The sequence below is a fragment of the Coenobita brevimanus genome, chromosome 6, assembly GCF_032717465.1.
Source record: "Coenobita brevimanus isolate Jiangsu-jjx chromosome 6, ASM3271746v2, whole genome shotgun sequence".
In the NCBI taxonomy this organism is placed as follows: domain Eukaryota; kingdom Metazoa; phylum Arthropoda; class Malacostraca; order Decapoda; family Coenobitidae; genus Coenobita; species Coenobita brevimanus.
In genome coordinates, this window is record NC_136959.1 from 61,741,639 (window position 1) to 61,758,702 (window position 17,064).

The window sequence follows — 17,064 nt, forward strand, 5'->3', positions numbered from 1 at the left end:
AACAGGCAAACACTACTGGTGACCTCAAATGACCCAGATTCAAATTTTGACCCCCCTAAAACCATCCTTGTGTCACCCTGCTTCAGAATATATATGGATCTGTGGGTCTCTGACCCTTGATTTGGGCATGATTGAAGGACAAACAAACAAACAACACAGATCTTATATATATATAGATACATCCCTCAACTCCTCCTTGTCTCCAAAAATGAGGATGGTGGACTGGAGGAGGAGGGCAACTTCAGCCTGCTGTCCATTGGGTTCACATTCTGATAAGCCTGGGGCTGCAACTACTACTACTGCTACTGCCTCATCAGTAGCATAATGGCCTGGGGCTAAACCACTCAGTCCAGACATTTATGGCACGAATGACTTCTCATTGCCCCTAAGTGACATTATATGAATAATAAATTTCAAGCTAAGGGAATGAATAGGGAGGCTGTCAGATACTGAGCAACGTGGAAAGCTGCCATCTTGTGACCAAGGCTGATACATGCATGCATGTTGGAGCCACTGTAAATGGAATGATATGATACAATGTAATACGAAGCATCCCATGGATTTAACCTTTTTATGGAAGACCTCTAATTACAGCACCTTAACCCACTAGACAATACAAAATACAAAAATACAAATAAATATAAAATAAGAGCATCTCCGACCTTGGAAAGGCGGGAAGATTTGGGATGGATTGAAGTGTAGCTTGATCATCTTGTGCCAGATCTTCATTAAAGAGGAGGTGTTGGAGGGGGAGTAGAAGAGGTCTCGCACCCACATCACCCGCCTGTATTCTGGCAAGCCCTGCACAAATACAGACACCTACTGTACATGATTTACACCTTTCCTTGTGTTTCACATCATTACACACATGTGGGATCTCAAAACTTTTTTCTTTATTTGTTTTTTTAGGCACACAAGAATTGTCCATCAAACAGCTCACCCAGCTGAGCCTAGTGCTGCTAACAGTTACAATAATTAGCAATTAATTTATATGTTTGACTGTCACTGTAAAGGCAAATCATAACTGCAAATTACTAATCTATCCATCCATCCATCAACCACCCCATTCCTTTGTTTTCACTAATACAGTACATAGAACTGGAAGTTTCCAGACAAAGGAACAGAAAGGTATAAAATATGAAGAACTTTCAAACTGCACCCAGTGAAATGGGACATATATCCATATGCTCATTGGCCAAGCCTTCAAAATTGATGGAAATATTTATTCTACTTGCCACATGGCCACAATAGTGAAATGGTTGGGGAAGCTTTTTTATGCACAACTGACACAGCTTCTATGTACTACTGGAGGTAGTGTGTTGGAGTACACAAAAAATTTGTTTACATCTCATGTTAACTGTGCTGCAACAAGTCCATTACAGTATCAGAAAACAGCAGGTGTGAGACATAAGCAAATACGCTGTTGCCACATAAGGCCCCCAACACACCACCACTTGTAGTATTTACAATGTATTAAAAGCACCCACCTGCCAGCCAGGGCGGTGTGAGAAGGTGTGCCAGTCCAGAGGGAGCTTCTGAACCAGCTCTACCTCACCCTTCTCTGGGCTGAACCGGAACAGAGTCTTCTCGGGGATGTGTCTGGGTCAAGGGGCATGGAATTTTTGGTTACAGAGCACAAAGGCTTAAAATGTAAGCCCTTTTCAGTTTTATGGGCAGAGTATATAACCAAATATATCTGAAAAACTTGTGAAAACATATGAAGAGCTAGATCAACACTGTCAAAAAGTGAGAAAATAAAGAGCGTACAATATGATATTTTTACTGTACCATAAAAAGTATAACCTAATAAGGCCTCAATATAGTTAAAAGTGAGACAGTATGTGGGTACAGCTGGTGGTTCATATATTGCTCCCCACTACCTTGTGTGCTGTGAGGATGGATAAATCTGCTATTTTTAAAAAATGCAGAATTAAAAAACTGAAACTATAAAGCAAGAAAATCGTTAAAGGAAACAGCCTTCTCTGCAACACACGAGAATTCTTCAGTTAGTGGCAGAGGATGCACAATATATGGACTTTCTTGTATTTTACTGAATGTTTAAATGTGCACAAAGTGAGACATTGTGAGTAAGGAAGGTACATACTTGAGTGAGGCCTCAACGCCTGTCTGTGAGAAGATAGTCCAGCCATGCTCCAATAAGAAGACCATCATATCCATCACATGACCTCGGATGTCCACGTATCGTACTGCCCACACCACCTGTACATACACACATCACTTGAGTCAGTATACACACACACACACACCACACATGCATGCATGCACACCACTAACCAACCATTTTTCACAGGTTATTTATACTGCTGCATTTACTGAACAGTAAGTCCTCATTACACATCAACGTTTTGTTTTAAAGTATCATAAGTTTCTCTATCTGTCTGATGCTTTAAATCTGAGATCAGGAAATCAGTGTGCAGGTAACAATAGAACTTCAAATGATTTTTTTTTTTTTCTTATAGATCTGTTAATGTATATAAAGTAAAATCTAATAAGCAATTCTTGTCCCAAGTTAATATATTGAAGCCAAAGGGTTAACCCCTTCACTCTAACATATTATAGTACTACTGTGCTTCCTGCTATCTCCACACAATTTTATGCAAGTTAGGAGAGCTCCCTAGAAGCAAAGAGTTAATGAAGGCTAAACCTGACCCCCTTCATTCTAAAAAGTCTCTCCTAAGCTGAATACAACTATCTGAAGATATTAAGAATGAATTTTTAAATGTCACCAGAGTGATGTGGTTAAGGGTCATATCTCATGGTAAAAGAGTTAGCTGATGAGCCACATGCTGGCTGACCTTGGTAATGGTGGTGACAACAAAGGTCCGCACCCTCTGAGCCACGTGGTACTGCATCAGGGTGTTCCATGCCTTCATCAGCTCACCACCCCAGTCCTCCACAAATGGTGCAACTGATCACACAATGGAGAAAGAAGTGAATGCATAATCCTCCAAGGAATACCCAATGGTAAGGGCAAAATTAGTGTACAAAGAATCCAGCATGGAATATCAGGGAGTAAGGGTGAAATAAGTGATTAAAAAATCCACATAGCAATATCAGGGACTGAGAGTAAAAATTATATAAATGAGAGTATGAGAATGTGAGATATGGATGCTAAGGAGACTTGGGAACTGACAGGGGATCAAGTTGGTTGGCTGAAGCATGTTTAGAGAAACAGAAAGTGAATATTTGGCTTCTAATGTAGTCTATGCAATGACAATGAAAAGTGATTTTATATATATATATATATATATATATATATATATATATATATATATATATACTGTATATATATATATATATATATATATATATATATATATATATATATATATATATATATATATATATATGTATATATATATATATATATATATATATATATATATATATATATATATATATATATATATATATATATATCTTGGTCCCAATTAACGTGCCTTTATGGTGGATGTGAGAGCACGTGCTATTTGATAGTGCGCTAATTGAAACACATAACTTATGGGGAAAAATTCATTGGGTGGATGAGTGACTCCAACTTCAGGGGTTACACTTTTAAACACTGACAATTACTTTAGATCTAAATAATAGTATATGTACATATACGCACATGTGTATGCACACCCTCGATGAGCTGGTCTAAACCAGTTTGCTGCCCTCCCCCCCCCACTCTCTCTCTCATACCCCTCAATGAGCTGGGCTAAACCGGTTTGCTGTCCTCCTCCCCCCCTCTCTCTCTCTCTCTCTCTCTCTCGTAAATAATACGAAGCAATAAACACACAAATCACACTAATATCATACTAGAATGGTTGAAACTGATATTTTATATTATACTGTGAATCACTGTGATAAAATACAAGTTATTTGGTGATATTTTTGCTATAATCAAAGAAGTCATATGCTAAGTGCATTAGCGGTTTGAAACTGTGCAGTATTCTATTAAATAACTCATGACATTATATCAGTAAGTTTTATAAAAAGTAAGCGGTAATAAAAGTCATTCATGAAGTTTTATAAAGTTTGTAATGATTTTCCTCTTATTGCTAGTTTTGCTAAAGCCTAGTGTAAACACGAATATCGTAATAAAACCATATGAGACTGGCTAGATGTGTTTTTTTGTTTTATTTATTATTATTATTGTAATTATTGTGATGAAGTAACGTGGCAGTAATCCTAATTTGTATGGAAAAAAATCTTGTGGTTTGGTGGAAATATCCATCTCTCTGGGGTCTTTCTGGCATTAGACGATCAAAACACATCTTGTATTCTCTCATATCATTCTCCGGGCTTGGAGTGCATGCGGACATGCAGTTTGTTGCAAACGATAATAGAAAGATTGAAGATTGTTTGACAAGAATATTAGCTCTTAAGTTTAGGGATAAGTGGGATAAAACATGAGTTGAAAACACACCATTTTTTCCCCATTTCTCCTTACTGAGCTGCAGCCAAAGGGTTTAGGCGTCTGCAGCAGCCAACATTCGGCTGATCTGCATTATGGAGAGCTCTCCTGGTGTTTCTGGTGTTGATGGCATCGGTGTAACCTCCTCTTGTCTCACCTCCCGTAATGCATCCTCGATAGATGCTGCAGTAATCACATCTTCTGCTGAGGTGGCTTCACAAGCATTGTTAATTTGAGATGTTGTGGATATTAAGAGAAAGTTTGCACTATTTGGGAATCGCACTATTTGATCACCCGCTAATTGGGACCCTGGTGTATATATACATACATACATACATATATATATATATATATATACAGTATATATATATATATATATATATATATATATATACAGTGGGGCACCAATTTTCGCACCTAATTGGGTCCAAAAATAATGCGCGAAAGTGGAATTAGCGAAAGTTGGGGCATTGTCTTTATGGCAAAAAGGCTAATTGGTTCCCGGTTATCCTAAAGTAACATCAGATTTTCATTTTCACTTGCAATACAGTACATCAAATCACTATTGTACATTGCATTGAGAGATACAAACAATAAAAACTGTACAGTACACATTATATGAGGAGAAACATACCACAGAGACCAGGTTGAGGTGTTTAATGGATGTTAGGGGTAAGTATCCGAGGCGCGTGGCGGGTTTATTTAGCCACGCCAGACGTATTGGCGCCACCTCTTGCTGCCTCGCTACCACTCTCTCTCTCTGCCTCCTCAGATGCCTTGGCCTTTCCTCCCGACTTTGAATGTCCCGGCCACTTTTTATCACCACCACTGCCTCCCGGCCCTCCCCCCACACCACCAGGCTCTCCCCCCACACCACCAGGCCCTTTCCCCACACTACCAGGTATAATAGAGGCCATTGAACCGTGAGAATCCAACACAATGGAGCTAGCACGCTCATACACAATGGCGGGAATGGGTGGACAGAGTGTTGACATGACGTCATTCAAGATGGTGGTGGGTTGCGGGCGGGCGGTGCAGGAAATTCAAAGTTCAAAATATTGTCCCAAACCCAAAATTTGTGCGCGAAAATCGATTTTTTTCAAGCGAAAGTGGAAGTTAGGGAATATTTGGTGCATGCCGCGAAAGTGGATTCTGCGAATCCAGCTGTAGCGAAAGTTGGTGCACTACTGTACAGTATAGTAATCCCTCTAATATCCAAACGCCCAATATCCGAACATCCCCACTAACTGGACATAATTGTCCCGGGATCCAATATTCCCAAAATGGTCCGAAAACCGCAAAAAATTCGAAAAAAAAAAACAAATTTTTCCCACCCGTAATTTGAACTTGGTGCACGGGGTGCAGGACAGCTTTGTTGTGGCGCGTCATTCCTCCAACGTCCGATAGAGCACCCCTGCATCCTCCCCACTTTCCACCTGTCTCTCACTGCGAGTGCACGCTCATCGTCATGGCTGCCCACGTGCTCACTTTTGTGGTGGTTCCTTACCTGCTGCAGGCACTCCTGCTGCTCTCATGCCTCTTATTAGTGTGTGTGATGATGGCCCTGCCGCCTGAGATGAGGAAGAGAGTGGTGTTGACTCTGGAAAAGAAATGGGAGATATTGGAGAAAGTAGATGCGGGGTGGTCTTCTTCCCGCATCCTCCGCGAGTTCAATCTGGCCTGATATACTTTGTTTGATATCAAGAGATCCCGAGACAAACTCATGCAGTACACGGCTGACTTCTCGTCGAGAAGCAAACACAATGTGGAGAGGAAGATGATGTTTACTCCCAAGTTTGCTGAAGTCGACCGCTCCATGCTGATTTGGTATTGACAGCAACGTGCTGCTGGTGTGATGGTACGTGGTACGGAGCTGAAGGCTGCTGCTGAGAAGTTTGCCAGGCTTCACGACGCCCTAGACTTCAAGACATCCTAGGGTTGGCTCTTCGTGTTCAAGTTACGGCATGGCCTTACCAACCGTAAAGCTCATGGCGAAGCTTTGGATGCTAACAAGGATGGAGTTGACGAGTTTCGGCACAAGGTGAAGGGCTTGATCGACAGGGAGGGCCTCACTCTCGGTCAAGTCTACACTGCTGACAAAACTGGTTTATTCTATCGCTCTTTGCCAACGAACACTCTAGCCGAGGAGAAAGAAGCGTGTACCTGGCCGCTAGCTCTCCAAGCAACGGATATCTGCTTTGTGTTGTGCCAATGCTAACGGCATGCACCGGCTTAAACCCGTTATTGTTGGCCATGCAAAGCAGCCTCGGTGTCTTCGTGGGGTGATGGATGTCCTTCCTGTCATCTGGTACCATTCTTTGAAGGCATGGTTTACAGCCCAGATCTTCAAAAACTGGTTCCACCATCACTTCGTCAAGGAGGTCATACATTACCAGACGAAGACACTGGGAATCCCGCGTGACCAGGTAAAGGCCCTCCTTCTCCTTGACAATGCACCTGTCCACCCGTGCGACAAGGACTTGGTGGCTGAGAATGGCCGGATTAGGTGCATGTTTCTGCCACCTAATACGACTGCTCTCATCCAACCAATGGACCAAGGAGTGATCGTGGCAACAAAGCGCCTATACCGAAGGAAGTTCCTGGACGAGTTGATGGTTGTTCTCGAGGACGAGGACGAGCGCAGAGAGGGATGGGACACGTGAGGCCAGCGGACTTTGGAAAACCTTCGCCGCTACAACATCAAGTCTGCAATCTACAACTGGGCCAGTGCATGGAAGGAAGTCCCTGTCAAGACTCTAGAAAATGGTTGGTCTCGTCTGCTTCTCAGAACGGATGTGGAGTACGATTTCCTAGGTTTTGACGTGCATGACTTCCATGCACGTCTACGTACGCATGGCGACGATGTTGATGTGGACGATGTGCGTGAGTGGTTGGATGACGACGAGGGCGATCCTGGGTATCAGACATTGTCTGATATTGAGATCGCATCTTCAGTTGCAGGTGTCAGTACCCAGCTTGAAGATTCCGACGAGGATGGCGACGATGATGCGGACTCCTCTCAGCATGACTACTCCAGCCATCCCCAAGCTGAACACACTCCGGGAACACCTAGAGTTCGTTCTCGACTACCTGGAACACCCGGACTGCGACAGGAAAATGGGGCCCTTGGGACTTGTGGAGGAAGTGCGTGCTTTCAGGCAGCGCATCATCAATCGTTCCTTGCATCAATCAACGATTGACAGTTTTTTCAGGCCCGTGACCCCCGCTGTGCCCAGCCCTGGCTCCACTCCGTTGCCTCCCCAAGACAGGCCCTCATGCTCCGAGCCACAGCCCAGCACATCAGCCACAGTGGAGTCACCGCTCGATGTGAGTTTGCGTCTATCTTCAGAGTCGTCTGCAGTGGGTACGCCATCACCACGACCCAGCGATGCACCCCTAGGTCACCTGCCAGTGATACTCTCGGACTCTGACAGTGATTAAACAGCAAGAACTTCTCCACTAGACCACACGGGAATTTACAGTGTTGTGCAGTGAAAAAAACAGTATGTTGTGTTAAGGATTTACAGTTGTGAGTGAAAAGACAATTTCTGAACTAAATTTAACATAAATAGACTTGTTTGTTTTTGCTTTAGAAAATGGTTAGAAGAGTGGGAAAAGATGAAGTGCACAGTGCAACACTCAGTAAGTTACAATGGAGCATAAGTTAGACAAGAGTGTGCACTGTGAAGAGAACGGACTTCTGAGTGCGAATGACTAAGTTCAGTGCAAGACTTCATGAACAGTATACTGCAAGTGCTTCAGGAAATCTTCTTACTGTCAGAGTCCGAGAGGAGGCGGTTATTCATCGAGATGGCCATGGACTTGCTGTAAGTAGGCAGAATGTTTCATACTGTACTTTTTTCCATACTATACGTACCTCAAACACCTCATTTCACCCTTTAATGTCCTTTATTGGTGTGAATAAGGTGTTAGGAGCTATGCATGTGCAGTAGGAAGGTGTTTTTCTGAGTTAGGCTAGGTTAGGATCCATAAGTACCAGTCCAGGAGCCAAGGACTTGTAAGTGACCAAAATGTTGAATATTGTATGAACCTACCTCAAAAACCTCATTTTATGCTTCTTTTGCATTTATTTCAGTTTTTTATGTGCCTTATTGGTGTGATTTGGGTCTTAAATAGGTGCTATGCATGTCCAGAGGGAGTTATATAGGTGTTTCTCTGAGTTAGGGTCCATAAGTACAAGTCCAAAAGCTGGGACCCAATATCCGGACAGGACCACTATCCGGACCTGCCTATGGCTCTATTACATTGGATATTGGAGGGATTACTATATATATATATATATATATATATATATATATATATACACATACTGTATATGTATGTATATAGCATACAAACATATACTGTACTTGTGTAGTAAAGCCAGGATTCTAGGGACTTGAATTATATGTGAATGACTGTAAGGCCCATTTAACTGGACACAATGGTCATATTTCTCCCACTTATGTACTTCCTCTTTCTTTTTTCTGAATGCTATCTCACCCTATCCTTAAATAAGAGGGAAAAAAATGTCATGATGATGGTGAGAATGATGATGATGGTAATTCACTCTGAATTCTTTGTAAGGATGCAATACTGCACTCACAATATGAAAAGAGGTGTGATTATGATTCACTTGGGATATATCAAGAGTAATGTATACTATCAGATTACAGTACCGATCTTATATCTAGTTTTCACAAGCAACTGCAAATTTATATACCATATAAATAACTCAGTGTATTGAACAATCTGTTACCACAGATATTTAAATTAAAGAATGAGTGAAATAAGCAAAATTTTCAAGAAAAAAATATTTCAGCACCAAAAATATGAGAAGTTAATGGATGTAGATGACCTACCTCTATCAATTGCTACTCCGATGCCACTCTTGAGCTTCTCAACAAGTATTGTATAGTATTTCTCTAAGTTCTCCCGCTTTGATTTCTCCGAGAAATCTTTGTAGATGCTTTCAATGTAAGTGGCCAGTTCCTGCAGGCGAATGTAATGGGCTGAGGACTTGATTTCTACACCCAGTCTTTCAAGCCAGCCTGTGAGGCAAAAATTATCAGTAATGCCTTCACTCAGCACTTTACTTGACCTACGACCATAACTTTAGGTCACATTATCAGTAAGCAGTAAGATCTTTTGATGTTACTGTACATCTGTTAGGTACAGAAGCTAAACAAAATTTTTTTTTTCCTGGTCTGACTCTGGTCACAGGTTTCACAGCCTGTTCCCAAGGTCCAGCAGTCCTCATACATACCACACACATCCACATGTCACCAGTTCAATGCTAACACCCACCATCCACACTGAATAATACTAGGACTGTTTCATACAGGGAAGATGCTGGTATTAGTGGGGGTAAGTTTGTGACATGTCAGTGGGTCTTTTGGTAGACCAGTAAAGTTTGCTTTGTGAAATTCAAATCCATAAACTGTTCCTAGCCCGAGCTGGGATTTGAACCCAGGCCCATTAGGACTGCTGGTCACCATTCTACTGTTTTAACCATTTAGCTGAATACTGTCTGATGGTAGCAAGGGCAAAATACCTATAATATAGTATATCCTGCCTTACATATGATCAAAATAAAAAAATATGTAAACTGCATTGATGTAATAAAAAAAAGAAAAAGAAAAAAGGTTCTTATGCATATAATGTCATCCACTAACCTATCAGCTTTTCAGCGAAGTTCCATGCATTGGTTTCTACTTCATCAAATGTTCTCAGGATGTGAGGTTTGTAATTGTTGTAGACAGCACGCCACTTGATGGTGAACCACTCACCCAGGCGGTCCGTGAATGCCTGGATAGCCTCACGGGCACGCAGGTACAGCCGTTTGGCAAACTGAGGCAAAAAGTAAAATACTGTAATAGCCAGTTCCACTTTACTCTTTTAAGTGCAAAAGTCAAGGCTGGGGTATCATAGTCAAATACTGTACACTGAAGGGAAGATAACCAGCCGACTTCCCTTGATGGCAGGAGCTGCATGAATAAAATGCCTCCAGTCACCTCTTGAGGATCAAAAACCTATGCAAAGAAGTCACTTTGACTGGAGTATTTTAACCACAACAGCACTTGTACTGGTATGAAAATTACGATCAAGACAACTATCAAACTCTGCCACACTCTCATCTCCCCCTGAATCTAATCAAGCATTTAAATGTTTGCTAGTTTTTATATACAGTACCATCAATGTCTTTGCGACCAATGAATGCCAACATAAATGTCATCTGTGTATCACTATCACTGTATGGGCTTACCATAAACAAGCCTACCTTGAAAAGCATTTCCACACTCCTAAGCATCACTCTTCCTTTTACATTTAATTTCTATGTCTTGAAAATTAATTCTGTAAAGAATAAGTTTTTGTCACACTACAAAAAGAAAACAAGAAGACACCAAGTCACTTGGTTGCTGACTACATCAAACAACCTGCCAATATGTCCTAGTCTCTCCCCTATGCCTGAATTCTCAATGGAAATGTAAGTTCTGATATCTCCAAATCTGTAGATGTCTAAAACAATTTTATGGAAACCACAAGTATTTCCTCTCTAGTTCAGACAAACATTATTACACTATCTGTAAACTCTGGGTAAAATCTATCAATTCGTATCAGTATGTATGTATACAGTGAAAGGTGGCATTACTTACTTGGTCATATTTTTCAGCAAAAGTAGTGAACAGTTCTCGGAGTTTATCTTTCAGGCTTGGCCCTCGGTCATTCTAGAAGGAAAACCATATTAGTAAAATAATATATGATGAAAACACAATGAAGATAAGATTTAACCCGTGAAATACTGATGAAAACACAATGAAGATAAGATATAACCCATGAAATACTACCTAAAAAATTCTTAAAAGTAAAGACTGCTCTACGTACTGGAACAAGATCTTGAATAAAGCTTTTGGTCTATTCTCAGACAGAAGAGACTAAATGAGGCATTTTTTTCTACTTACAGACATCAGATCTTGAACTAAGGCTTTAAGTCTGCCAAGGATGCTGCCCAATGCCCCACTAGACTCCCCACTTGCAATCCTGGTCTTGAAACGCTGGAAGGCAGGACTGTACACCACAGATAAAGTAATAAATGAGTAATAAAAAGGGTAGATTTTAGAAAATTACTTTCAATACACCAACTCAACTTACTTAGTATACACCTTGAGAAGGTGATAAGAGAACTTAAGATATGCATGGTATGGACACATAGCTTGCCAGGCATTATATTCTAATTAAGAGATCATAAAATTAAACAGAAAAAAAGATTTGATTTCTGTTAAAATACAGCACCATAATATTGAGTGATGGGAACTATTATACACAATTTAAGATGTGGATATGAGATCTGTTAGATGAGACAAAGGAAAATGATGCACAAGCTCTAACAGTTAAGGTCAGTGACTTACATTTCTGCCAGAGACTGCATGATACTGGATACAATGAAATGGACAGACTGCCGAACCTTCAGCTCAACAGCTGTGGAATTGATGCTATTGTACAGTTGCCACATGTCCTCCACGAACTCTCCTGATTCATTCCTGCAAATATATATTGAGCTGCTGAGAATAACACCAGGTTATTTTATTCCACCACAAACTCCTCAAATTTGTTTCTGAAGTTATACCCTCACTTTCAGTTATTTAGGCTACTACCAGGTGATTTTACTTCACCAAGAACTCACCACAAACCTGCCAGCATACTGTATCTTCTCTTTCAGTTATTCAGGTTAATCCCAGACAATTTTACTTCACTATGGTCACATCCCAGTTTGTCTGGCTAACATCAGATGATTTCATTCCACCACAACACAAGACAATTTTACTCCACCACATACCCTTCAGATCTGTTCCTGCAAGCATACCTTCAACCTCAGTTATTCCGATGAACACAATTTTACTTTACTTCAACAGTACCTCACCCCTGTACATATACCCTAAATCTTACTTTTGCTGAGGATTAGTGATGATGATAACCCTGTACCACCCCAGGAAGATAAATTTGCCACTTTTAAGAGTATATTCAATCATGAACTGAGAAGGCTTCACTATCTATTTATCTATCCATCTAAAGCCAGACACCATAATCCCATAAGGGATGTCTGTTTGTCTTTGAGTTAGTTAGGGCGAGGGGCACTAATCCCCCGCCAACACACTTGTTGACACAAAGGGAACACATATGGGTTAGTTTCACACACCTATTTATTACTACCTGAACAACACTGATATTGTACCACTCACTCCATCTACTCTAACAAATGGTCATCTATTACTACAACTACTACTACTACTACAACTATTACCACCATCACCACAACTATTACTACAGCTACTACTATTATACTACAGTACTGTATTACAGTTTTAAACAGTTTTTTGCAGCCATACAATGCCCTTCCATAATTCTTCTCTATTCACTTATTTTGTGCAGTACAACAAATACAAAAATTTTATTTAGATTACAATGTAATCTTGTCTATCCTAGTTTCCTATGGCACAAATACCTAATAAAAAAAATGCTTGTGAATGACGAACTTTACAAAATTTCCAGTAGGGTTACTCTGTACTAGGAAAATGTGTACCACAGCTTAATCACAGTGACAATCTATCTATCTACTTATCTATTGCCAGACGCCTTAATCCCGGAAGCGGTGGCCACAAACAAATCGCCTCCATGTCGCCCTGTCCCCTGCCATTTCATTGCCCTGCTCCCAATTCACATGCCCCTATCTCATATACCACTCCACTCCATCTCTTCATCTCATCCTTGGCCTTCTCCTAACTCTCCCCCCCTCCATCTCACTCACATACACTCTCCTTGTCAATCTCTTGCTCTCCATCCTCTCCAAGTGGTCAAACCATCTCAGTGTATTTCTCCTAACGCTTCCTATCACATCCATATCCACACTACAATGCTCCTTCACATCCTCATTTGTCAGTCTGTCTCTCCTTGTGACTCCACATGCTCCTCTCAAATAACTAATTTCCACTGCTCTCATTCTTGACTTTTGTCCCTCCAACAAGGTCCAAGCTTCACTTCCACATGTTAGAGTTGGTATCACAATACTGTCATGTAGTAGCTTTTTCACTTCCATGCTCACTTCCTTGTCTCTTGTCACTGCTTTTAAGGAACCAGCAACCTTTCTTCCTTTTTGTACCCTGTCAAGCACTTCACCCTCTAAACTTCCATCCTTACTCATCACACTACCCAAGTACTTAAATGCACTCACATTTTCCATTTCCTCACCACCCAACCTCACTCAACACTCACTGACTTCACTTCTCTTGAAGACCATAACTTTACTCTTCCCTACATTCACATTTAGATTCCGTTTCTTATGCACTCTCCCAAACTCATCCACCAAGCCTTGCAGCTCCCCTTCGTCTTCACTTAACAACACAGTATCATCTGCAAACAACAGTACAGGGAGTTTCCAAACACTACCCTCTCTCACTAGGGTCGCTCCAACATCCACTGCCCTACCTTGTATCTCTTTTACAACCCCATCCATATACAGATTGAACAACCATGGAGACATGACACATCCTTGTTTCAGTCCAACCTTCAAATAGAAAAATTCACTCAGTTCACTCTCCACATGCACTGTAGTCTTAGCACCCTCATACATACTCTTCATGGCCTTCAACAACTCCCCATCTACTACATATATTCTTAATACTTTCCACAATCATTGTCTATCCACCCTGTCACATGCTTTCTCCAAATCCATGAATGCCACATACAACTTCTTTCCCTCCTCTAGAAACTTTTCCACTAAAGATCTAAGAATGAATATCTGATCTACACGACCTCTTCCCTTCCTAAAACCTCCCTGTTCTTCTCCAGCTAAATCCTCTGTTATTTCCCTAACCCTGTCAATTAGTATCCTACCATATACTTTTCTTATTACACTAAGAAGACAAATGCCCCTATGATTACCACACACTTTTTCCCCTTTTCCTATGTACAGGGGAAAAATTATACCTGACTTCCAATCCTCTGGGACTCTACCTTCCTCCCAGGCCAATCTTCACATCTTCCACATCCATTCTGCTACTATCTCTCCCCCAAGCTTCAGCATTTCACCATACACTCCACCAGTTCCTGGGGCTTTCCCCATTTTAACTTTCTTCATTGCTTCCATAACTCCATCACACTGATTTCTTCCTCTCTTCTCACATCCCTCCTTCTCCCAGCCATCCCCCAGGCACTTATACTTGCATTACTTTCATTCTCTATATTACACAATTCCTTAAAGTGTTCTCTCCAACTGCTCACTTTTTCTCCCTTCTCCACTTGTAATCTACGATTTTTATCTTTCACTCCCCAACTAACTTCTTTGGCACCCTGTCTGATTGTCTTTACCTCTTTCCAGAACATTTTCTTACATTCCCTTCACTTTACACTCAAATTCCTTCCAAACTCCTCATCCACTTTCTTCTTACTCTCTCTTACTAATCTTTTCACCTTTCTCATCCTCTCTGCATATAACTCTCTTTCTGTCTCTCAACTTCTTCCACACCCCTGTTTGTCATCTACTCACTATATGCTTTCTTCTTTTGTGTCACAGCCTGTCTCACCTCTTCATTCCACCATGCTGTTCCCTGCACCCCCTTTCGTCTTCTCTTCATCCCACACACCACCTCACATGCTGCACAGATTTCTTCTGTGAATATCTTGCACACACCTTCCACATGCCCCATCTGCTCCAATCCATATTTACCCTATCGCTCCTCCACTTCCCTCTTATATTCTGCCTTTCTTCCATCCTCTTGTAACTTTTCACCCTCCTTGTATGAACTACTTCCTCCTGTCCTTCCCCTCATCTATTTCTCCAGTTCATTTGGACTTTGATTCTGACCACCAGCAAGTGCTGGTCAGAAAGTCCTCTCCCCCTACCTTTATATATTCTTGCATTCATTACACACTTTCTCATCTTTTCATCCACGCATACATAATCAGTCATTGCCTTCTGTTCATTCAGTTCACCACCCACCCTTCTCATCACTCACCACATCCACCTATTGGTCATTTTGTGCCTGAAGAGGGTATTGGCTGTCACCAACCCCCTCCAGGCACAAATGTCCACTAAAGCACTGCCATTCTCATTCATTTCTGCAGGCACACCTCACTCACCAAGTACTCCATCCACCTTCACATGCCCTACTTTACCATTCATATCTCCAATCAAAAACACTCATTCCTTTCAAACATTTCCACACATGCTTCCACATTTGTCCAGAACTCTTCTCACTCTCTGCTTGCACGATCTTGCTTTGGTGCATACACGCACACAATAGCCCACATTTGTAGTCCAACTTTCAATCTTACCCACACAATCCTTCAGCCAACTGATCCATACTCTCTTAAATTCTCCTTCCATCTGTTACTCACAACCATACACACAATTTCCTTTGCCCTCTCATTCACACCTACTCCCGTACACATACCCAATCCATACTCCCATTCTCTCAAACTCTCATCTTTCCATTTAGTTTTAGTTAATCCACATACATCCACTTTTGCACCCTCAAGCACCTGGACAATCTCTCTTTCTTTCATCTCATCATTTGCACCCCTTACATTCCATGTAGCTATCCGTACCATGTCCTCTGTTCGGTCCATAGTCGTCACCATTTGGTCAGTCCTGGTCCGAGGCTTCTTGTTTGTATTTTTAGTTAGGTGTTTTCCAGGTAGAGGCACTAACTCTCCGCCAACCCACTTGTTGTCATGCAGGGAACACGTGTTGGTTGGTTATACAATTACCACCCAGCATTGTAAATGCTTTCCTGGTTTACAGGAAATCATTAGGCTTGCCACTCCATGTAAAGCTACCCTAAAAATGAGTACCACTACACCAAGTGGTTGGATGATGGGCATCCCCACCTACCACTTAACTGAGTACCACTTAACTGATTATCACTTAACAGTGATAATCAGTTAAGAAAATCAACTTCATACCCGGAAAGAGAATACAATATCCTTCCTCTTCTCTAATTCAGTCGTAAAAAAATTGCAAAACGAATTACACATTTAAACAAAACATAGGTGTACTGACTCACTGGTTAACATTTTCATCCAGTGTGTAGTTTTTACTGTAGTCAACAAAACACAGTTACAACAATATCTAACCAAACACTGCTATAAAAAACAAAAACACACAGAAAAATCAACTTATCCCAAAATACCATAATCCACTATAACAGTGAGAGAGAGAGAGAGAGAGAGAGAGAGAGAGAGAGAGAGAGAGAGAGAGAGAGAGAGAGAGAGACAGACAGACAGACAGACAGAGACAGACAGACAGACAGACAGAGAGATACTGGTTTATCCTCTGACTTATGATTTTTCCCAACTAAACAATATCATCTAGTGCTTGCCTAAACATTATATATAGGTGAGTCCAGATCAGAAAAGGTGTTACTCAAGATAGTTTTTGAAGCTAATAAGACTGCCAGGATAACACTTGACTGAACAAATTCATCTACTGTTGGCATAAACATGATCCTAAAGCCTGTGTTCTTGTAGGTTACTGAGGCTCCTTAGCACTTCTTCCTTGCCAGTTTATTTCTGCATCTGACATGGCAATAATTTCCTATATAATATTTATGCAATCTGTGCTGATATTACAGAGCCATAAATAACAT

At 41.1% G+C, this 17,064-nt stretch overlaps 1 protein-coding gene across 1 annotated transcript in view; it reads right to left on the reverse strand.

Moving 5' to 3' along the window:
- The window catches only part of LOC145401408 (uncharacterized), a 205,482-nt gene that overhangs the window by 120,650 nt on the left and 67,768 nt on the right, over positions 1 to 17,064 (reverse strand). The window contains exons 61-69 of the mRNA XM_080273750.1: positions 11,830 to 11,961; positions 11,383 to 11,488; positions 11,077 to 11,148; positions 10,096 to 10,270; positions 9,283 to 9,471; positions 2,817 to 2,929; positions 2,105 to 2,220; positions 1,488 to 1,599; positions 663 to 801 (exon numbers count right to left, since the gene is read on the reverse strand). Of these exons, the coding sequence (XP_080129876.1) occupies positions 663 to 801; positions 1,488 to 1,599; positions 2,105 to 2,220; positions 2,817 to 2,929; positions 9,283 to 9,471; positions 10,096 to 10,270; positions 11,077 to 11,148; positions 11,383 to 11,488; positions 11,830 to 11,961 (1,154 nt within the window). The remainder of the gene's footprint in view (positions 1 to 662; positions 802 to 1,487; positions 1,600 to 2,104; positions 2,221 to 2,816; positions 2,930 to 9,282; positions 9,472 to 10,095; positions 10,271 to 11,076; positions 11,149 to 11,382; positions 11,489 to 11,829; positions 11,962 to 17,064) is intronic.